The sequence below is a fragment of the Pipistrellus kuhlii genome, unplaced genomic scaffold, assembly GCF_014108245.1.
Source record: "Pipistrellus kuhlii isolate mPipKuh1 unplaced genomic scaffold, mPipKuh1.p scaffold_m20_p_10, whole genome shotgun sequence".
Lineage (NCBI taxonomy): Eukaryota > Metazoa > Chordata > Mammalia > Chiroptera > Vespertilionidae > Pipistrellus > Pipistrellus kuhlii.
The window spans coordinates 44,972,521-44,997,470 of record NW_023425405.1 but is presented as its reverse complement, the minus strand read 5'-3'; the positions used below and the strand labels follow the sequence as shown (position 1 = coordinate 44,997,470).

Sequence of the window (24,950 nt, the reverse complement as noted above, 5' to 3'; positions counted from 1 at the left end):
TAGTTACATAAGGAGAGTACTTTGAGAATAACATTTGGCTTATGAACATCAGAAAACCTACATGATTGGTCAGTGTGTTTTAAATTCAGAAGATTGAAAGCTAGAGGAAATTGGAAAATACTCTTGCTGTCCAAAAATTAATAGAGTTTACGCAATTTAGTACTGTAAGAGTATTAACATGTCAGGAGTCTGTAAAGCCTATTATAGGAGAAATGACCAGACTTAGAAGAAACAGTGGACTTCAAACTATTTCTGACAAACAGCTTCATAGTTTTGAGGAGAAAAATGTAGTCTATGAATTCTATAGTCACCCAATTGTCAGTCATGTATTAAGTCAGCTGGAAGAAAATATTGAATCATAAAGTCTCAGTATATATATACTTTTGTATTCATAAAATCAGAAAGATATATTCAGAAGAGATCAAATCAACCCTTATGTCTACCTGGTATTCATTATATAGATGGACAAATTAAGTCACAAAAACACAAACATCTATCTATTCATATATATAATTTTTTCTTAGAAAAGAATGAACTTCATACTGTGGAAATTTACCCATTTTTATTACCTTTGATAATAAATTTTAAAAAATCAACAGTCATGAAAAGTATTTGAAAATTTTTTCAAAATCCATTGATAAAAATTGGTATTATTATATAATAGAAATTCCTCACATCTAGCACAAAAATCAGAGTTGTGCCTCAACTAATCTACTACTTTGAAATTTTGTAATAATCTATTAGGGTTTTGAGGCTGAGGATTCTAAATATATCATGTATAAATTAAACACATAATTATGGACAAAACATAAATTATATATACATATATATATGTTGTATATATATACCTACACAACTATATATAAGAATATCTATAACTACACATGTAATAGTTTTTAATATGCATATATATCACATAATAGTTTATAATATATATTATATATATTATATATATTTATAACATATAATATATATAATATATATAAATATATTATAAACTATTATGTGATATATATGCATATTTAACAAGAAAGTATACTGGTCTAAACCCAGTAAATGCTTATGGATAGACATTTGGCCTGATGGCCTTCTTGCAGCCTGGTGGCACAGAACACATGAAAAGAATAAAGTAAATGATTTATTATATGTCAAAGTTATGACTCAAAATATTTCATGTTTCAAAGTAAGGCTCTATTTTTGTCAGTAAACATAATATCATAAACCTAATAGAAAAATTACCTATCTTCTAAGAATGAAGCAAAGCTAGAAATTATCAATAAAAAATTATGCGTGTAGGTTATGCAAGAACTGAACTCTAATCAGTGGCAGTCCTTGGTTTGTAAAATCAAAGGTGCACTTCAATTTTTTCTCTTGAATAAGTTTATATTGTATCTCATTTTAATTTAAATCTATGAACCTAAATGGCCACATAAGCTACCAAGTACAAGGAACATTACTTCATCAGAGTATGCTTTATTGAAATTGTTTAAAATCATCTCAATTTGTAGCACTTGCCAATTTTTGGCATGTAAGTACAAAGAAGGGTAATTTTATCTTGAAGTCATTCTCATATCTCTTTCAAAGTATATCATGCACATTCATTGCTGCAAATTCTATTTTAAAATAAAATAGCATATTCATTTCTCCTGGAGTATACTATATGAGCCATCCTTAAACATGAATCTCAGTTTCTATATCTTAACTAGCAACTCCAAAAGAGTAGCATTGGGTATGACAGGATGACAGTCAGAGACAATTCATACAGACCAAATGATTTGCTCATAATTATTTTATCTTGATTCATACAGTCTAATCCATTTAACTATCTGGCTAACTCTTCTAACTTTCTTTGCTTTATGAATACCATTAGAATAGCTACATATTTGATGATATCCTGGTATACTGGCATTCTAACAACCAACTAGCATACAAAAACAAATGACACTGAATGTGAAGTTGGGAAAAGATGTGCAGACTCTTTCCAGCAGAACACCGTGGTGAATAAATATTTCCTCAAATTTGTGTTTATTCTAATAGTCTGTCAAAATATTCAGAAACTTTTTGGTGGGTTCCAATACATTCCACTAGAGACAATTACAGTAAATGATGTTAACATAATTAAAATTTTAAACAGTAATAGGCAACATTTTATTAAACTCTAAAATGATAAAAACACTCTCAAGTAAGTAATTCATTTAGAGCAAAAATAAAAGAATAGGTTGAGGCTACATTCTGATAAAAAATGCTCATTATAAACAATATCATTGAAAACTTCCAAACTATTATCTGTGCTATGGTTTGGAAAATGCAAATGACTGCATCATCTAATTAACAAGTGAAAATTACCATTGTGCATTTTGAAAATCAAACTGTAATATTTTAGTGAAACTGATCAAATATAAATTTTATGGGACATTAGGTACATCTATAGAGTTCATTATTTTAAAATGATTATGACATAACCATCTGAATGTTATCTAAAGTAGACAGAACCTAGCATAGGAGTTGGCAATTTTTTTACATAAAGGATCAAAGAGTATATGATTTAGGCTTTGTAGACCTACTATCTCTGTTGTAAATACAGTTCTGCTATTGTAGTGGAAAAACACCCATGATCAACATGCAAATTAATGATTTTGGCTGAGCTCCAATAAAACAATGTTTACAGAAACAGCAACAGGTGGATTTTTGCACTTGGGTTGTCCATAATTTGCTGACTTGACTTTAACATACTACGCCATGTTTTTATGGCCCTGATTTCAATATTATTTTTCTTATAATTTATGAAACAACCTCTACAACCAAAGTACCTTTTATTTATACTATTGTGGCAGTCAGTAAAAAATCTTGACTGATTTCTGTTTCTTAAACAACATATTCCTATTGCAAACCACTTGCCAAAAGGACAATGCAATTGAACATAAAATGAATATAGTTATGGACATATCTTCTATATTGCTACATAACAATTTTAAAATTAAACATAAGAAAAGGCCTTCCAGACAATAAAAAAATAGGAAATTTACATATTAAACTGCTTCATATTTAGTGAGTTCATATATTTTATTTGACATCCTTATTCTTACCTTCCGCAAGTCTCCCTGTCTGTTCTGCACTTCCCCCAGGAAGAATCTTGGCAATATACGCTCCAATTTCTCCACTGTGTCCAGGAATTTCTTTACCACCCACAATTCTAATTCCTAATCCATTACCTGTATTGAAGAAGCAAAAAAATTATTATTAACAATTTAAGGAGGGAAAACAGTTATCACAAATTATAAGATGCAAAGCGGCTTTGCAGCCCAGAAGTTAACTAGAACATGGATATTGGAACTGAACACCAATTACAAAAGAAATTTTTAAATTTCCATAGTAGTTTATATAAAATAGAACTTTCTGAAATCTTTGTAGGAGCTGTAGTAATTAACCTGATATTAACAAATACTTTTTAAGTTCAGCTATCTTCAGTAACATACTTAGACTTTGTCCATATTAATAAATTATTTTGTAAAGAAAAAAAAAAAAGAATATGTTCCCAGTATAAGAAACTCCAGAGCATACACTTTACTTATAAAACTAAGGAGCATTTTGCTTACATAAAGATAGCAAAGACTATAATAGATTAAGACTGCATAATCCAAATATAGAGATGATTACAACTGACAAAGTGCAAACATGATGTAACATATGCATTATCATCATTGGTTCTTAAAATAAGAACAACAAAATATCCTGCATTTTTAAAAAATATATTTTTATTGATTTCAGAGAGGGAGAGATATAGAAACAAACAATAATAATGAGACAGAATCATGGATCTACTGCCTCCTGCATGCCCCTCAATGGGGATTGAGATGGATACCCAGGTATGTTCTCTGACCAGGAATCAAACTATGACCTCCTGGTTCATAGGTTGGCAACACTCAACTACTGATCCACACCGTTCAGGCAATACCCTGTATTTTACACATAAAGACAATAGGCTTTGCAAGGTTAGTTGCTCAAGGTAACATCCAATATATGGGGAAAGCTAGAGTGGGGTCCACACTCCCACGCCAAGTGAGTGACTCAGCGATGTGTCTCTTGTTTGATTAGTGCCAGTGCACCTGGTTGAGAATCAGAAAGGATGGGTATGGGACGGGCACAGCCAGCCCTTCGTTTACTCACTCCATTGTATAGAGGAGAGTGACGGAATAGATTGAAATCAGGCCATTAAAAGGAGAAACTACCAAGATATATTAAAAAAAAATGTCGGAAGGCATCATCTCTCAGTCAAGACTTAAAAGAAAAATAATACATTTCTGGCTTAGGCAGCCCACAAAACATACAGTATAACTTAATCTGTAACTAAAACTAATTAGTTGGATTATGCTTGTTTTTGTACTTCTATTTTTTCTCTTGATGAATTAATTTTAGCTTTATTTTTTAGTTTTACATTTTTAAAACATTTTTTAATTTTAGTATTTGTATTACAAATATGAATTGCATATAGATATTTTAAATTTTCTCTGCAACTTTTCATGTTGGGTACTATCCATACCATTTCTGGACAGAAAAGCTGAGGCCAAGGAAGGTTAGGAGCTTGCCTAGGTTGTCCAGCACATAAAAATGCTAACAAGAGCCCATTTTCTTGCTTGACTCCCACATTCTTGTTCTTCTGTACATATTAGCTCAGCACTCTAATTGTCAAGAAAATATTCTAGAGGGTCAAGGAAAATCCTTATTCTTTAATTGAATCTCATTTCTTATTGCCAGTTTTCCCATAGTCAATTCATACACATTTTATATTTATACCATTCAAGTTCATTGCTGTTAACACTATCCTCCTCTCCTCTGAAACATCTTTTTTTTTTTTAAATATATTTTATTGATTTTGTACAGAGAGGAAGGGAGAGACATAGAGAGTTAGAAACATCGATGAAAGAGAGTCATCGGATCAGCTGCCTCTTGCACATCCCCCACTGGGGATATGCCCACAACCAAGGTACATGCCCTTGACTGGAATCGAACCCGGGACCTTTCAGCCCCCAAGCCGACGCTTTATCCATTGAGCCAAACCAGTTTCGGCAAAGTGAAACATCTTGAATGCCTTCATCTTCTCCTCAGAGAATCAATTAATTCTTTTCATTTTATTGTATTAAGAGTGCATAGAAAAGTGTGTTAACTTATTCAGTTAGAAGCAAAGCCTATAAGGTCAAGTCCTTAGCAGGAACATGACTGTGCAAGCAACATTTATCCTGACAGATGTCTGTGGAAGTTAAGCTGTTAATGTAGAACTAGCCCTGATAATAAACACTTTCTCTGTTACTGAGGGAAATAAAGGCAAGCTTTTATTAAAATTTACCAGGAAGAAATTGTGGTTTTAGAAGAGATTCCACCTGACACTTATTACATTTCTATTGATTTATACTTTGTTTATTTCTACAAATAAGCTGAGAGGCTTACAATGAAAACTGAATCACATATTATCAATACATCGTTAAAATAAAAATAAAAGAGAAAAAGCCACCCTGAATGGGGAGGTAGTAATTTCGGGTCTCATGGCACATGTTCTCAAGGTGGCACACGCTTTCTTTGTCTTCCACATGAAGCAGAAGAGATGACATAATTGTTTAAAGGTCCTAGTCTGAGGCTTGATCTGCTATGAAAACAAAGATTTCTCAGAAATGTTCACATAAATGATGCGGGAGTAATATTAAGTGGGTCTTTTTAAAAGCATATTTTTAATTGATTTCAGAGAGGAAGGAAGAGGGAGAAACACATTAATAATGAGAGAGAATCCATTGATTGGCTGTCTCTTGAGACCCAGGCGTGTGCCCTGACCAGGAATCAAACCATGACCTCCTGGTTCACAGGTCCATGCTCAACCACTGAACCACTCAGGCCAAGCATGTGGGTCTTTAACTAAGCCACATTGTTGCTTCAGTTCCTCTTTATTTGATGTGCCACATTTGAGGACAGCAGTGCAGTCTTAAGCAACGAAAATTAAATTTATTAAAAAAAAAAAACTTGTGTGCCTCTTTTCATTATGGTTAAGCTTCTTTCAAAATTCAACTTTGAAGTAGACAAGAAAAAAAAAATTAAAAACCATTTGTTCCTAACTGGTTTGGCTCAGTGGATAGAGCATCGGCCTGCAGACTGAAGGGTCTTAAGTTCGATTCTGGTCAAGGGTATGTACCTTGGTTGCAGGCACATCCTCAGTGGGTAGTGTGCAGGAGGCAGCTGAATTGATATTTCTCTCTCATCAATGTTTCTAATTCTGAATTGATATTTCTCTCTCATCAATGTTTCTAATTCTCTCCTCCCTTCCTCTCTGTAAAAAATCAATAAAATATATATTGTTAAAAAACATTCCTTTACAAAAGAGGTTATATTTTCCATGGTTTCAATAATGCCCATCCTCTCTACTCAATTAAATTCCAACTCTCTGTCTTCCAAGTCCATTGTGATCTAGTCCTAACTTTGGTCCTATGTACACTGTGATATAGCAAAACAAAACAAAAAACCCAAGTACCAGTACTCTATGCTCTTGCATATTAAGTAGAGAAGTCATTGAAAGGAAATAACAAGACTCTCTCAAATTTCTGGTTGTTTACTTTGTTCCTGACCACAGTCCTCACAGGACCCTTCATGGTTGTCCTGCTCTGCTCCCTCTGTTGTGAACATACGTGACTAACAGACTGCTGTTGATCTCATCTCTCTGGCATCAGATGCTGTTTGGCCAACACCTTACTCTTGGAGAACCTCTCCCTCATTGTCTGACTGGATAGGAGGCAATTAACTAGTAAATACAGAATAAAATATCAGCTTGATATTAAATGTTATTAAAATGTGGCTTTTGATAAGAGACACTGCTGTTTTTAAAATTTGGTTTTTGAAGTGAGGTAATATATTTTTCTTAAGTTTGCATCATTTTACATTGCTACATAAACAGCAAATGAACAACTACAATCTTAGATTGGGAATGCAAATTGACAGAACTTGTCTGCTAATAAAAGATGTCTAGGAAACATCAGAAATACCCCTTTATTTTTACTCAGTAATTTTATTGTTGGAAATATATTTTAAGGAAATATTAAACACTCTGGAAGCATCTTTTCATCGTGGCATTGTATATAATAGTCAAAAGAAGAAGACAAAATAATGTCCAACAATTGAGGAATGGTTGAAGTAAATATCTACACAATAAAACCTAGCCATTAAACATATGTATGTAAAGAATATTTGATATAACAACAGGAAAATGACTTTACCAGGCAACTTGTGCTATATTAAAAATATGTATATAAACTACATTACAATATACTCTCAACTATCAGTGTGTGTGTACATGGTATAAAGAAAACAGGAAGGGGAAGAAGAAAATATAAATTGTAAAATTTTGATGGCTTTTATATTAATCTTTATACTTTTCACTACTATTATATTTTACAAAGAATCTGGCTATCTATCTATCTATCTGTCCATCTATCAACACACACACACAAATACACGCACATTTTATGTATATACACAAAGAAGAATGAGAATGATACGTGCATTTAGCTACTGGCAGCTGAGAACCAGATGAGAGGTTTGCTTTTGAGACCTCTAAGAGGAAACAGAGAAATAAAAATCTTCATGAGGAAATGGGGGAAAAGATGTTTTAATCTATACCACAGATAAAATTCTTTAAGCAAATGAAGAAATACAGTATAAAAATTGTACATGTGCATGCATATACTCACTCATATTTTGTAGCACATATTTGATTTTCAATATACGGTTTCTAGTATTCATTGTTTTATGTGTATCAGTTCCATTTCAAATATTTTGCGAATTCTTGGAAGCAGAATTCTTGCATAAGATTTTCCTATATCTGCCTCATATCTAGTTTAAGGTTGAATCTATATTTTATATAAAATATTTACTTGTTTTTAATTGAAGGAAATACCCTTTATGTAATTTCTTATTCTTTGAAAAATGTTAGAGCAGATTTAACAGATAAGGTGGCTAAATTGTGTTTTCAGTATTTTTATTGAGGTGGAACATGAGGGTTTACTTATTTTTTCTAATATTGGAAAAGATATATAAAATTATTGCTACCGTTCTATCTCAAGTCTGAATACTGACATATCTACATCACTTACAGAGACAGAAAGGAAATCTGACCTGTAGTAGGGAGAGGAATGTTGGGCATTGATACTGGTAGCAGGCTCAAGGGAACTTTGTAATGACTGAAATATTCTAAACCAGTGTTTTAGATTGTGGTGAAGGTAGCACAACTTCATAAATTCACTAAAAGTCATTGATTTGTGCACTTACAATGTGTACATTTATGGTATGTCCATTATACCTCATTAAAGATGGGAAAATAACAGTACAAATAGCTACCCATATTTGGTATTGTCATTAATTCAGAATCAATGAGATCCGTTACATTTGTCTCTTATTCCTGAAAGCCCACTAAGATGGTGAACTAATGAGAAATAGAACATGAGCCACTATTTCCACAAAGACATTGCTATTTTTTGAAGCTAAAAATTTTTATGTTCTTCAATATTACACTTGCTAATTAGCCTTTCTAGCCTTGCAGATGTAGCCAGTCCGTTATGGATCTATTTAAGCAATATCTTTTTTTTTTTTTTTTTTTTTTAAGCCAGAAGAATATTTTAGGCTTGTTTAAAAACAGCTGTGTTTCTAGAGCTATAAGATAGAGTACTAAGTAAAAGAGACTCATTTTTTTAAGCTTTACATTTTATTCTTTTTTTCCTGATAATTTCTAAGAGAAGGGGAAATAACATTTGCTGGGAGTTAGTAAGTACAAGATTTTGCACTAGGTTCAGTTATGTGAGATTCATAGAGCTGGTCTTACTGCTCTTATAGAGAAAAGTTATTACCAAAATTTACATAAGTAATAGAGCTGAACCTCAATTCTGGTCTTTCTGATTCTAAAATTCATTACCTATTCTCTCCATTTTATGGCCGTGTGTTTGGTTGAGATCACTTGATCTAAGGACACCTGAAAATTATATTTACCCTATAGTAATCAATATAAGGTAACCAGTACAGGGTAAATATAATGGAAAATATTTGAATTATTATTTTAGGGAAATATCAGAAGAAAATGGGATGTTCAGAGAGATGATGTAGTATACTATTAATAAACTTAATATTCAAAACAATAATCTTCATTTTTCATTCTGCAAAATCTATATACTGAGAAAATTGAATTTAGTTTTCAGACTACAATACTTAAGAGGAATCAATAGCTCTTACTTCTGCTATTCATATATTTAAAAAAAAATTTCCTAATTGTAGCAGAAGGAAACAAAATAATGAGTGGCAAAATATAACCAGTTGATGGAAATTATTCATATAGTATACAAATAATAATAGAGATAAAAATAGATACGTTGTAAGAGAGTCCTCATTATTTAGTAAAAATGGTTAGAATGTTTCTGTTTTAAAAAAATAATGTTTGTCATTGTTGGAAAGTATTATGTTGTTTTGCCTTATGAGCTGGAGGGAACTGAAATAATTTGTAGCAAGTAATTATTTCTATAAAAACAGTTAAGATTCACCCCTGGAATTTTCATCAGTAGTTAAAATACAATCTGTACACAATAAAACTATAAAGGTTGAATTATCTGTCTCTGGTGGAAGACAAATTACCCAATCTTAAAAGGGAAAGAACATTAGCCTCCTAATCGATTCATTCTTTATGAAAATAAAGACAGAAAAATTCTCAAAGCAAAACCTGTTCCATACGCACATGCTTCTGCTAAAACCTGTAAGGAACAATAGCAAGTACATTAAAAAACAAAACAAAAAAACACACACACACAGAAAAAAAACCCTCATTTTGTTTTTTGTTATCTCAGTCCTACAAAAAACAACAACAAACCCCCAGCACATTAACCATGCTGATTTGTCACCTATACAGATATCCATAATATCCTATCTAAGAAAGAGGGAATATGCTAATTGACCTTCATGCCATCACAAAGGTGGCAGTGCCCACAGCCAATATGGAGGGAATATGCTAATTGACTGCCCCACCCCCAAAGATGGCAGTGCCCATAGCCACAAGATGGCAGCGCCCAGTCTCTTCAGCCATGAGGAATCCCACAGTTCCCTCAGCCCCCCAGCTGCCCAGATCGGGCCGAGGTTAAGGAAGCCTCAGATGGCAGCTGCCCAGCCATCCAGGGCTGGCCCGAGGTGCAGGCAAGTCTCCGATGGTGGCTGCCTAGCTGCTCAGGGCCGTCTGAGGCTCAGGTAACCAGGGCTTGCCGAGGCTTGTGCTGCCAAAGTGGCAGCTGCAAAGGTGTGATGGGACATCACATTCCCCTGATTGCTGTATTACCTCTGAGGGCTGTGAGAGGAGGCAGGTTGGGCTGAGGGAACCCCCACCAGTGCATGAATTTTCATGTACCGGGCCTCTAGTATATATATATAAGAACTTAAATCTTTACAAATATTTTCTCTTGATGTACAGTGTAAATGAAACAGAAAAAAAGTATTAGAGTGATAACAGTTAGTACTTATATTTTAAAAATTATTAAATTTGACAAAATTTATATTTTGTTTCAAATTTAAATAAAAATTTTAAATTTATAATATAAAAATTCTATTTTCTTTCAAAAGCATCGAAGTCAGTAAACCCCAAGGAAGACTGGGGAACTGTCAGATCAGAGGAGATGAAAGTTGTGTGGTAACTAAAAGCCATGTGAGATCTGGATTGAATCCTGGAACAGAAAAAGAAAAACTTAGTGGTTGAGTGGAGAAACTCAAAATTTAGATAAGGTCTGTAGGTGTTTTAATAGTATACCAATGTTAACTCTTGGTTTTGATCATCTTATTGTGGTTAGATGTGAATCTTAGAAAAGCTGGGTAAAGGGTGGGAAAAAGAACTAAGTGTACTATTTTCTCAAGAGTCCAAAATTATTTCAAAATAAATCATTTACAAAAATTACATCATAAACTGGTTTACAGTAGAACACAGTTAAACAAAAACTCAGCATAATTAGTAATGTTCAAGGTATAGGGAAATTTTTTCCTTAGAAGACTCCAAGATAGCTTTTTACTTCCTGTGTAAGAATGTTTTATGGTCCCAAAATCAGTGACCATATTACACAATAGACCAATAATTAGGGAGTATTATAATGCCATGTATATTTTTAAAAATGCAGCTAATGAAAATAATGATCTAAATATGTACCATTTAGTAATTTGTCATATTAATGACCATGCCATTATTGTTTTTTATGTTCATATGCATAGCATGATTATTTTTTGAAATTTTCCAAAACAACTTTTTGACAAAAAAGTGTTTTCTAAAATTTATTCAGTTATCCAAACTGAAAATCAAATACATATATCAATTGACATTTTTTTTACCTGAAACTGTGTGATCCTTAGAGTCCCTTGTTATTTTTATCCTTGCATGAGGAAAGATATAGTGCACAGTCTTCCCATTCATCTGTATAATCTAAGACATACACGTGATAAGGTGAAAAATCAATGTTAAGACACTTAAAGTGCAATATGCAGAACTAGACATTTTAAAAAAGCATATTGAGTTAGTCAATAAAAACATAATACAAGTTTCTGGAATGATCATCACTGAAGCATCTTACACTATAACATTATATTGTTGGTTTCAATATTCATTATGGCATCAGAAACTGACTAACAAAATAGGTCCAGAGACATGGATTCATGGAATACTAGGGGTGTCGAACTCAATCAGAGAAGGGGCCAAAATCTAAAATCCAGCCTAAATCGCGGGCCGAATGGTTTACTGAACAGTCATAAACTGTCATTGTGATGGAAACGCAGCTGAGTGCAGTGATGACAGCGCGGTGCGGGCCACATTGCAAGGCCTGGCGGGATGGATTTGGCCCGCGGGCCTTGTGTTTGACACATGTGGAATAGACGGACAGATCTCAGAGGGAAGGGAAAGAGAGGAAAAGAGACACAGACAATAATGAGATAGTGAGATGAAGGCCTGGGGTGAGGCAAAGACTGGGTGGAGTGGGGCAAAGGAGGGGGGGAAAAGGAGGACATCTGCAATACTTCAGAAAAAGAAGTGTGTGGGTATACTAAACAAAAATGTTAAATAGAATTTTGAACCACAGAGATGTACATTTGGTGTAGAAAGATTCATTGGAATACTTATGTGGTTTTAATCTGTCAATACAACAGTAAAACTGTTAGAACTTTAGATATTAAAATTAAAATACAAATTGAAAAAAATACAAGCTTAAATAAAAAGCCTTCAGTTTTAATTCTCCTCAGGAAAGAATAAGCTTAATCAAATCTCTGATGAATATAAAATTTTCCCAAACAACAGCAGAATCCTGTTAACTCCAGGAATATTAGAGGAACTCTACAATCTAAAATACTGTTTGCAAGATTACAAAAATGTATGGCCAGTATAATCAGTCAATCTTGATAATTTATATTACCGTATTTTTCGGACCATAAGACGCACTTTTTTCCCCCCAGAAGTGGGGGGAAAAAGTCCCTGCGTCTTATGGTCCAAATATAGCCTACACATATACTTTTAAAAAAAAAGTTTTTTTTCTTGCCCGGCTCTGTGTGGTCTCTGTGTGCTTGCCCGGCTCTAAAATGGTTCTAAATGCTGCTGTTTACTTTACAGGGTTGATTACATGTGTTTATGACTGTGATGTTGGGTTTTAATGCACATAAAATATTTTAGGACACTATTTGTTTCAGAATCTTTTTTTCTTCATTTCCCTTCTCTAAAAACTGGTGTGTCTTATGGTCCGGAGCGTCTTATGGTCCGAAAAATACGGTAATACTAACTTTGCAATCCACTAAAAACCTCATGTATATTCAAAACAACTGAGTGTATATCTTCCTTTCATCCTCTTGCTTCCTGTTTTTTTTTTTTTTTTTTTTTTTTTTTTTTTGTTTTTTTTTTGTGTTTGTGTGTTTTTTTTTGGTTGTTGTTTTTTTTTTTTTTTTGGTTTTTTTGTTTTGTCTACCTCTCTCTTTTTTAAAAAGCAATTTCCCCCACTTGGTTAAGAAGAAACTAAGAAAACACAATGTTGCCTGTTGCTGTTCTTTGTATTCTCCAGAGTAAGAAGTACAACAGCTATAATCTCTTAGTGCCATGGTCGGCAAACTGAAGCTCGTGAGCCACATGCGAATCTTTGACTCCTTGAGTGTGGCTTTTCCACAAAATACCATGGCCTGGCTGTCAAAAGAAATTTCAGTTGTTGTACTGTTGATATTTGGCTCTGTTGACTAATGAGTTTGCCAACCACTGTCTTAGTGCATCTATTGCCCTTACTAGAAGCAGAGTAAGGTTTCCCAATTTTTTCATCAGAGCTTTATCAGCTAGCCAGAAAGGCCTTTCAATCTTTATTCCCTTACTTTCTCTCCTGTGCCCCATTTACTTTCCATTACATCATTTTCTCCTTCAATCTGTACCTGAAGTGATGTTGGTCAAAGAGATGTTAAACATCATTACCATAAATGTTGCTTTCAAAACATCTCATAGAATCTCCTGTAGTTTTAGAGATTGTCTACAACCACCTTCATGAATTCACTCGATACATTAGAAACATTAACCTGCCATAAATATGATCAATGTGACTGTCTGTAGAAAGAAGCGGTGTCTGTCTCCCATGTACAGCCCAGCTGGATCTTTGCTTTTTCCTAACCACTGCAGGTGAATGTTGAGTGAGTTCTCCAGCAGATGGAGTTTCAGGGAAGGTGCTGTTTCTGCCAAATAAGGAAGAGCAGGAGCAAGGCCAGAGGAGGCAGGACTGATGTCAAGTAATGGCACCTTGTCTCCCTAAGAGGCCAGTGTCTGATAGCATTGTATTTTGATGAGTCTGCACTGAGAAAACTGACCTATTGCCTCCCAGGAAAAAGGATTCTTCCTCTATCCCACTTTCACATATTTCAAAAGGAATTATTTTCATGAAATGAGCCTTCATACTTAGAAAAAAACAACACTTGCATTAACATATCTGTTAATGCAGACATTCATCCTTCTCTTTACCTCAACGCGAGGCATGCTTTTTCAGTATAGAGAGTGCTCTTTTGGTGTCCCAAGAACTGTGCTAAGCCCTTTGTACATGCTGTGGTGGATGCAATAGGGAATCCCTGCTGTCTAGGAGCTCATGTCTGTGACACGACTTATGCAGTATGACTGGAAGAACATTTGCCCATATTAGTGGGAGGTGTGAGTACCAAGGAAGGATTCTTGTAAGATGGGTCATATTCACGGGGACCTGATGATGTGTCCAGTTAGCCAAGAGAAGAGAGGTGGGAGAGCATTCAGGTGGAGGAAAAGAGGCATTCAAAGACCTAGAATCAGTGGAGCTTACTATATGTCAATATACCAATTACATGAGAACTGCAGGTGTGGGCATTAGTGCAGAGTGGAGGTATTTTGTACTGGTCAAGAAGTGTTGACCCATTTCCGATAAAAATAAGCAAACAGAAAAACAAGCAAAAAGAAGTGTTGACCTTTATAACCATCCTGTGAAGGATATTAGTCCTATTTATAGACGAAGTAACTGAGGACAATTTTTTCAAAAAGGAGATCAAGTAATCTGCTCAATTCACAAAGCAGAGTTGAATTTCCACCAAATGAATATGTATGTGTAAGTTTATATTTATATATCTACATGTATATTTAAAATAAAATTATATAAATCTGCAGATTTGGTTTACTCCTATAGTTACTGATTTTGATCTGATAAAAATGTGTATGTCTCTAATGTATGTTGTACATAGACTATTTTAAAAATCAGATACATTAGTATTTGTGTTAGTCAATTTGGTTTTATTATTCTTGCCTCCGGAGCATTTTATGGGCATAAATTTTGTTATGTATGCTTTCAAATAGAAGCATCTGGATTTATTGGTACTCAGAGCTCAATGTTACTTTTTTATAATTAGAGATGCAAAGAAGTGAATAAAATGAAAATGACATGTTGCCATTTTCTCTATGCCAAAATATAGCTATAATCAGTTAAAGGATAAAACAGTATTTGGAAATAAATATCAATGTAAAAAGGTATAAATTCTGAACTTATATAAATGTAATAAAAACACATGTTGTCTTTTAAGTAGCTTCTATTTAGAAAAAAGTATAAAGAAAAACAAAAAATATATATATTGTTACATAAATCAACATAGTTGTTTTTTGGGGGGGAATGGGTTGACTATTACAATCTGGAAGGGGCACATTGGGATTTCTAAAGGCAGGCCATGTTCCCTTTCTTGGTCTATGTGGTAGTTATATGGTTGTTCACTTTATAACTAGTTAAAAATTCTAAATATAATATTTGCAACTTTGATAACTACAGTTATAGTTTTTTTTTTGCATGTTAGATATAAAAATGAACATGTAAAATTATAAAAATGTAAAATATAACTTTTAGCAAATTACACAATAATCTAGCTATAGTCCAAACAGGGATCCTTACATTTTCTACTTTATTAAAAAACACAAGAAATGTATTAAGTGATTCTTAAAATTTGGGGTGATATTGGTCTCTAATTATACTATCCTATCTAATAAAGAGGGAATATGGTAGTTGTTCATCACACCCTCATAAAGATGGCGGCACCCACAGGAAGGGAAGGGAAGGAAGGGAATATGCTAATTGAATGCAATGTCCTCAAAGATGGCGACACCCACAGCCACAAGATGGTGGCACCCAGTCACCTCAGCCCCACTGGAGTGGCAGGCATGTGGCTCGGCTGAGCTTGCACCCAGGCGGATCTGGCCGCTCTGTGCTCCTGCCTCTGGAGTCCCCCAATCTCCTCAGTCCCCCAGCTGCCCAGGGCTGGTCCAAGGGCAGGCAAACTTCAGATGGCAGATGCCCAGCTGACACATGAGGCACAGGCAAACCTTGTAAGGTGGCTGCCCAGCTGCCCAGGGCTGGCCCAAGGCACAGGTAAGCCTTGGATGGTGGCCGCACAGCCTCCCAAGGACACCGAAAATCTGGTAAACCAGGGCCACACTGCCAGCAGTGGCAGCAGCAGAGGTGTGATGGGGGTGTTGCCTTCCCCTGATCACCGGGTTGCCTTCCGCCACTGAGGGCTCCCAAATTGTGAGAGGGAGCAGGCTGGGCTGAGGGACCCCCTCCTCCAGTGCATGAATTTTCATGCAATGGACCTCTAGTTTAAACATAATGTGCTATATGCTCAGTGGATCAAACTCATATATGATGCTAGTAATAGAAAATTAGGAGCAAAAGTGTCATTAGGGATATTCATGCTTATCTACAGACATTAGAAAGGGATTTTAGAAAATATTTTTTTGAGGTGCACACAGATTAGTTAAAATGTATTCTCCAAAAATATTAGTTAAATAAATAAGTTGAATAAGACTATTGTGAGTATATATAAAAACAGTAGTGTCAGGAAATAATTATACGGAAGCCACTAAATTTTTTTTAATACCTCCACTTTATGTATTTCATCCTATTAGGATTTTTGTTTTCATCTTATTAGGATTTGTGTTTTCAGTGACTTGATCTAGGTTTGTGGGAAATGCTAAACTTCAAAGAAACAAGTAATGATAGGTAAGGCATAATAATTATGAAGTGATTCTTAAAATACATTTAATAAAATTATTTTAGCTAACAAACTTACTATTTTAGTAACTATAGATGAAAATATGTAAATTTGCACTTTAAAAACATATTCAGAATTATTTTACTAATTTTATTATTCCCACCCAGATCTATTTGATGAGATTGAAATACAACTATAAATACAATTCAAGATAAGCTAAGAAATGTATAAATCAATAGTCTATAAATGAAGAACAAAGAAATGGAAGTGTATTCATATGTGCATAGAGGTAACACACCCCTAAAACAAAACTTATTAAAGATATCAAAAATTTTAAAGAAAGAATATTTGAAACACAAAAGTATCACAGAATTTCTATAAATGTAATAGCATATAGAAAAACAAAACACAAAAAAATTCTGATAAAAGAAAATTCTATTTAAAAGCTATAAATTTGTCCATGAAAACAGAAATTGCTAAGAAAAAAAATCTAAGCATATAAATATTGTCTTTTGACAGTACTTATTATTCATGCCAAAGTGTTTTCTTTTATACCTTAATGTGACAAACACTGAAATAAATTATAGTAATTTCATGGTTCTTTTTTGTTGTCTTCTACATCAATGAATTAGTAATCAGACAGGATGATTTGCGAGTTAATATATGTAAAATAAGTAACTTTCTCTTTTATGATTGTTTTAATGATGATTATGAGTAACAGCCTGCAAATATCTGATCTGTTAAAGCAATTATTGAAAGCCATTGGCTTACTAGAGAAATCTTTCTTAATTTATCCAACTGTTGATTTCCTATGTATCTTTCAAAATCCAACCAAAATATCACATCATTTACTCTAAAGTGAATAACTTCCTTTGGAATCATATTTAGCTAATTGTGATATTTATCTCTATATTTCAGTGTCTTTATCTATAAACAGGTATTAATAACACCTACTTTATGTGAGTTCTGACAATAAAATACAAAAATGAATACAAAACACTTCCATTCAATACACTCTAAAATATGTTTCCTTCATTCCCCAAGGGAGGCCTTCCATGTCCCAGCTAACTTGGTTTGGTCATCTTATTTGCTATTCACAACATATGAACACTCTGTTATTGGAAAATATTGAAAGTACCCAAATCTATTTCACCCCTTCATGTGTAAATTCTTTAGGAGCTTTAGGTATTCTACTTGAGTGTTGTGTCTGATGCAGAAACATTATCTGTTGGAGGGATGAATCACTTAAATTGCCTGGTAGAAGAATCACAGTTATGCTATCACATCCAACAAGTATATATATGCACGTGGCTGAAAAAGTAACCTAATTACTACTTCAAAATTGTAAACTTTAATGATGGAAGTTTAATGCATTTTAGTATAATTGAGACCATTCTACAATAGGATAAATTGTTTTGAAGGGGGCAGTATAAATCTAAAAGAGATTGCTCAATATAGTACTTACTTGCTCTTGATGTTGACTGAGTGGTCTAGAGTGGACCAATCTTTCTGGCAGTTTTCGATCCAGACCATGTCCATTTTCCAAACGAGACTCCCTGGGTTTGTCAAACCAATCTGTTTCTTCACGACGCAGATGATAGGCTTTGGGGACCAAGGAAATATAAAACACTGTAACCCCAACTAATACAAATGATAGAGGGCACAAATGTTCTGAAGCACAACATGCATTAGGCTTGTTAACCATTCATGCATTTCAAATACAACTCCAAATGGAGCAAAACCATTCCCAATACTATGTTTAAAAAAATATGTATCATGGAATAACCTAGAAAAAAAAAATCTACACACATGTGCAACCTCTCAGAGCCAAAGAAAACAAAAGTAGATTTTAAAAACTGGAAAAAAAATTGAGAGTGATTGAAATAAATAAAGAAATGAATATACCTTAGAAGTTATTTTATTCAATCATAGTTCCCACCTCCTCACCTCCTCACATCACCCATCTCTAGTCTAAAGAAAATGTACTCCTCAAATACAGAAGATTTTGTCACTTTCCCACTATCACATCAAACAAGTATATATAAGCTTTGGGCTGCTGGCTTTGAAAACCAAGTGAGTATTTTTTGAAAACATTTATGTTTTTATGACATTTATAAATAAAACATCATTTCTATAAGGATTCCAGGTATTATTGCTAGGAACAAATGTGCCATAATCATATGCTAGTCCTAGTATTAAGAACTAGAGGCCTGGTGCACGAAATTCATGCATGGATAGGGTGCCTAGCCAGCAATCAGGGCCAATCGGGGTCTTCTGGCTGCTGGCCAGGGCCTTCCTCCATTCTGTGCCACCCCTTGGCGGTCAATGCATATCACAGAGAGTGATTGAACTCCTGGTCAAATTCTCACAGGGACACTTTGCATATAGCCTTTTATATATATAGATATGTCATTTAGAATTTTTATTAAAAATAAAACCATTATTTTCTGTGAGATCTAGGAATTAGATTGAAGAGTTAATTAGCTTTCTTTTGTACTTATAGTGTAACAAAACTTGACATCTTAAAATAATTTTCTGAAAATACAACCAATTTTAAGTACATTATTATTATTTTAGTTCTTAGTACTTCCAGTTTTTTGAAGTTATTAGTGATCAAAAAATCTATTTTACTTAATATACAGAATTTAACTTTATACTTATAAAGTTTTATTCTTGGTTTTAAAAAAAATCCCTACTTAATAGTCTTTGGAAATATTTTGTTGCTTCCTAAATGGGAGATGGAAAAGCTTTGTTAAGTGCTCATCCTAAGAGATTGGTTGGTGATAATATCAATCTATTCTTCCTGGAAAGTTACTTCTACAGTGCCACACTGTTGAATTCTATAATACTATAGCTTTCTCTTAACATCAAATACCTGATTGCCTTCTCTTTCAAAACTTCTTCCCATGACTTTTTTAAAGGCGATTTTTATTATTCGTTTTTCATTACTTATTACAAACTCACAGCATGTACACTATACTTATTTCTACCTCTTGTGATCCTGGTCAAAGATAGTAATTAACCACTACATTTCTAAAAAAAAAAAAAAAAAAAAAAAAAAAAAAAAAAAGGAAAAGATGAGAAATGTGTCATAGTTCATTCAGTCAGTCTTAGATTTTATGAAATACACTGATATGAGTTGTATATGTACTTCTCTGATCTCCCATATTAGGTTCTAAGCTGCTTGAGTGCAAGGCTCATATCTTGATTTTTATTTCCTTCCCTCAACACTAAAAACAATGCCTTGCATGTGATAACATTCAATAAGTATTTATAAATTAATAAAACAGAAAAATTAGCCATCAACTAGAGAAAAAAGTTAAATATCCTAATTATAACATGCATGTTTTAAAATAAATATTAAACTGTCCCTTGGACTTCATTAATAGTTATACAATCATTTCTTATAATCTACTGGATATTTATGGTTTTTCATAGTTTTAATTAGACCTGAATTGACTAAATTTATGAAAAATATTTATCAAAATTAGTAATAAAATTTGATAAGCAAATAGAGAACAAATCCATTATTTAATCATCAGATTAAAATTTTATGATTGTCTCAACACCAACACTATTTTACCTTACTTTTTTATATATTTATCTTAATAAAAGAAAAAAATAATCTATACTGATTTTAATAAAAGAATATATTGGATAATGCAATACAGGATTTCACTTGAATATATAATTCTGCTAATTGAATTTGAAATACAATCCTTTAAAACATGTTTTATTGGCTATGTCTATACAAAGAAGACATAATCCCAGCTTACTCCAAATGTTGTCAATTTATTTACATTTCTAATGATATACTTTGATTGTCTGACACTAATTCTATGTGTACATTAGGATGTATATCATGACTTTCATAGGAATTTATAGAACCACCTGAAAAACCTGATTGAATATCTGCTTTCATATTAAACTGTCTTTATTATTTATAGTAAGTTAGATATAAATGCTAATTATTTATAACTACAATTAACTTATTAGCCATGGTAGATCTTCACTTTAAACATCAAATTTTATAATAATAGCATTTTCCAAATTAATTTAAATAATTTGCTAGAGATTAACATTTCCCTTTTTTAGACTGACTGCTATTTTCTTGTATTTTTAAATGTAAAATATAAAAGTAAGCTATTTTGGGATCTAGCATTATTCACAGCTAATTATTACATGAATAGTTTAATTCTATTTAGATTCATTCAAACTAGTCATTACAATAGCCAGTACAGAAGTGATTAGTTGTTAGAATTTCACTAGAGAAAGCAGTTTGTCCTCCAGATCCTGTGATTACTTTAGTCCTTTTCAAATCTAGATTTGAATTTCTAAAATCATACTGATGGCTAGATACAGAGGTAGGAAGAAAATCCTTGTCATGAAAAAATATTTTCCTGTGAGTTCTCCAAGAAAATGTATAATTTAAAAGGGGAGATATTCATGTTAGCTTAGTGCTTTGCAGTCTCCAAAGGCATGAAGTAATACACTTTTATTTGATCAAGAATATTTTATTTCCATGACTCAAAACCATGCCTACATACAAGTAAACCACAGAGGACTCCTGATCCAGTTCTCTTACCATGAGTAAGCCTCTTTACATCTCTATAACTCTATTCCCTCATCTTCAAAATTAGATTGGGACTAGGTAACTTTCTAAAATATTTATGGTTATATATGATTAAACCACAGCAACGAAAACACTGTAGGCTAGTTTTTAGTTAGGTATGTATGTGCCTTAAATCACTTATTCAATATGAAAAACAGTTAAACAATTTAGGGCAAAAAAAGGGATGATGCAAAAAGCAAAGTCAAGGAAAATACTAAACAGGTACAATCTGGAGGGGTTCAGCTTCAACTAAGTAAACTCATAAAAGCACTGTGCAAAATTTGAATTGTAAACATAAAAAATACTTTTAATATACTGATAAGATTATTTATTGTCAATGTCATATTCTGTGTTAAGTTTTCTAGTATATAATGCAAAGGTACAGACTTGGCAATTATGGTATTCATATTGAGAGAGAGAAAATACAATCGTTTTACTTAAGAAGAATTATAAAATTCTTCATTATACTAGTATTATTTGAGAATATTCTCTCAATTAATAAGTATAGTCTCACAAAAATGACATAAGTAATTTTCTATTACAAAGTCTAGCAGAATAGTACTTAATGGCTTGAAACCTTAATAATTTCACAAACTAAAAGAAACTGACAATTTTAAAAAGAAAAGAAGACAATTAAAATGTTTCCAACTATTTAGCAAATTATGAATTTAAAGAATTACCATTTTATTGACACAATTATTGATAATAATTTTAGAAAAGAGGACAGTGAACAAATCAAGCAATTAAGAAACACCAATAAAAGAAAAATCTAAAAAGAAATAAAGAAAAACATGCTATAAAATTTATACACAAGATACAATTTCCATTTACAAAAACTAAAATTAAAGTAAACATGCAAAAGACAAACCAAGAAAAGTACAATACATTCTTAGAGAGGGAAGATTAAACATGCAGAAAAATAAGAGTCTGAGTTTTGAGAGTAACAAGGAATTCTGAGGCCCAATTTACCTTCACTGTCTGACATGGCATGTTGGAAGTCATCCATGATGAAAGCTATGTCACGGTCATAGCCTCGAGTCCGTGATTCTTCTCTCATGTGTTGCTGAACTTCAGGCAATGAGTGACTTGATCCAAACTGATCTCTGGTGTCTGCAGATATCGGTGGCAGGGGTCCAGCTGCCGCCCTGGCCATTCCCATTGGCTGGCCAACAGGACTGAGTGGACTTTCTTCTTCAGAATTCTGGGCCACAATTGGTATTCTTCCTCTACTCTGGCTAATTGGCAAACTGGTAGGCTTAGTTCTGCCAGAGGGTGATGCATGACCAAAGGAAACATCTAGAGCTTCAGCTTCTTGAGCTTTCAGTCTTAGAGAAGAACTGGAAGAATCTCTTTTTATTGATAAATCAAGCCCGTAGACAGAAGAAGGTCTGGAAGAAGGTCTGGACCTGCTGCCACTGCTGTATGGCTTGTCCGCTTCATCCTGCAGAGCTGACCGTATGGTATTCCCTAATGTCCCCAGTCCTGAGCTAAGAGATGATCCCACAAATTTTTGTTGGTCTGTAATATTTTTTCGGAGGCCAAAAGTGATTTCATCTTGAAGAAGCCTTGCTCTGGAAGAGATTCCACCAATAGAAGAAGTGCCAGAGGTCATATAGCTTGAATAATCAGGTTCAAGGTCTCTGCTTTCTTGAATGGGTGAAAATTTTGACATTTTAGGGTCAATTAGTGATTTCTTATGCTTTGACTGCTTTTGATAGAGTATGGCTGCTGGAAGTTGTTTTGCTGCTTGTTTTTCAAGTGTGAGTCTACTAATGCTGTACTTTTCTGATTTGGGAAAATGTCTATAGCTAGTATCACCATGGTAATAATGGGAAAGACCGGCCAGGTGATCGAGGCTCTCTGCCCCTCTACGGAATTCTTGTTTAATCTGCTGCTTCAGAAGCTTTAACTCATAAGGATCCTCCATTGGATCTTCCTCTGCTTTCACATAACTATGCAATCTTGAGGAAGTCTGCAGAGGTGTTAGGAAATCGGTCACTTCTTGAGACCTCCGTGTTTCAGTGGTTCTAAGGAGGCGGTCTGTTTTGGACAGATCCTTTTCGTGAAGATTAAATGCAGTGGTTAACGCTGCTGTTCCTTTGGTAATCTCTCCAATGTCATCAATTAGGACAAAATTCCGTGAAGTATGGTGGTCAATATCTGCGTAAAAGGAATCTCCAGAAATGCTTGATATTGGACTGCTTGCCATGCTACTTCTCTCCTCCAACCCCATTCTCAGGTCTAGGCTATTGTACTTACTACCAAGATGGGAAACGGCGTATGTATTATCAGTAGAAACAGGTGCTATCATCAGGGGCTGGTTTCGAATCACCTCATAGTTTGAAGTAATCTTGGGCTCCAGATATAACGTAGTTTGCCGTGGCTTTTGTTGTATCACCATCATCTGTGATGGTAACTGGTAAGAAGGTTGTGGGGCTGGTGTAGGTTGAGCTTGAGGTGTGAAGGACATTGTTGCCACAGCTTGGAATGTTGGCTGAGTCTGATAAGGTGAAACCTGCTGGTGGTACAGAGTTTGTTGCTGAAAATGGGATTGCTGGGTGTATGGGGTGGGTGCCTGGGTAGGAAGAGCAGGAGACGAGTATTGGTATTGTGTGTAAGGACTCGTAGGAGGAACTAGCTGAGATTCTGTTTGGGTTTGTGGGGGTATGAACTGGCTGAATTCGGTTTGGGGAGCGGTTCTCGGTCGCTCTATGCCATGCTGACTTTCTACTCGGGATGGCCTGGTGCTGCTCACCTCACTGTCAGACATGTAATCCCGTTCCTCAGCCACCCCCTGGAGGTAGGCTCGCTCTCTCTTCTCTCTCTCCTTTAACAGTGCCTCCTTCCTCCTGTTAATTCCCATTTCCAGGTACCGTAACTTGGCGTCTATCTCTTTCTCTTCCTCATCAAGCTCTGCTTGTTTCTTTCTAAGTTTTGCAGACTCTCTCTCTACAAGATCAAGTTCTCGGTCTATATCCTGGAGAATCTTGGCACGTGCCATTGTGTTGGTTCTGCAGATCCTTCTCCTGGAAGCTGTGCCCATTGTGCTGTATGTTGACTGAGTCCCTGTGGAGGTCTCCTCAGGAGGTGGGTTCGGCAGAGTTCTCTTCACTTTTTTCTGGGTGCCAGAGGGTGTTGTGGTTTGAGAACCTTTTGTCTGTAATTAAAGAAACAAAATATAGTACTTTATTATCAAGAAAAAATTAAAGATAAAAAACCTTCCCCCTTTACATTTAAATAAATATGATTTCATATATGTTTTAGGTATGACAATATAATACAATAACATTTTTATATATAATTTCACATATTAGCCACAAGTGCAATTAACTGAAAAATCATATTTTCTTTCTTGGTAGATTGGCTTTTTATTATTGTAACTTCTACAACTTTAGAAGCTAGTTTTGGAATCAAGCACAAAACTCATTACTAGGCAGACATATATTAGAATCTTAATGATTAAGTTAGAATCTTAGGAGAACTCTAAAAACTGATTTTCCATCCTATTTAATATAAGATTATTTATGGAATATAATCCTAAAATATTTGTATTAATTATCTAAAGTTTAAGTTACATTTGTTATGGATAATGCTTATTTGCCACTAAGTTCAGTTGTTTGCCTCAATCTTTCAGTTCCTATTTTTATTCCCTAAAATAGCTGTCATTTCTATTCCAATCATGAAATGTTTTGGAATTAAACCCTCAAGTTCTTTAACCTTTTTTTTCTCCAAAAAAAAAATAATGTCAACTAATTTCCCATTTAATCTTTCAATATTTATGTGACTATTT

The 24,950-nt window shown here is 33.9% G+C and overlaps 1 protein-coding gene across 6 annotated transcripts in view; it reads right to left on the bottom strand.

Annotated features, from left to right (window-relative positions):
* PCLO (piccolo presynaptic cytomatrix protein) overlaps positions 1-24,950 on the bottom strand; it is a 253,191-nt gene that overhangs the window by 85,679 nt on the left and 142,562 nt on the right. For all 6 annotated transcript variants that reach the window (XM_045578497.1, XM_036429575.2, XM_045578495.1 and 3 more), the window contains exons 7-10: positions 22,130-24,317; positions 18,014-18,150; positions 11,380-11,470; positions 3,087-3,212 (exon numbers count right to left, since the gene is read on the bottom strand). In XM_045578497.1, coding sequence (XP_045434453.1) covers positions 3,087-3,212; positions 11,380-11,470; positions 18,014-18,150; positions 22,130-24,317 — 2,542 coding nt within the window. The remainder of the gene's footprint in view (positions 1-3,086; positions 3,213-11,379; positions 11,471-18,013; positions 18,151-22,129; positions 24,318-24,950) is intronic.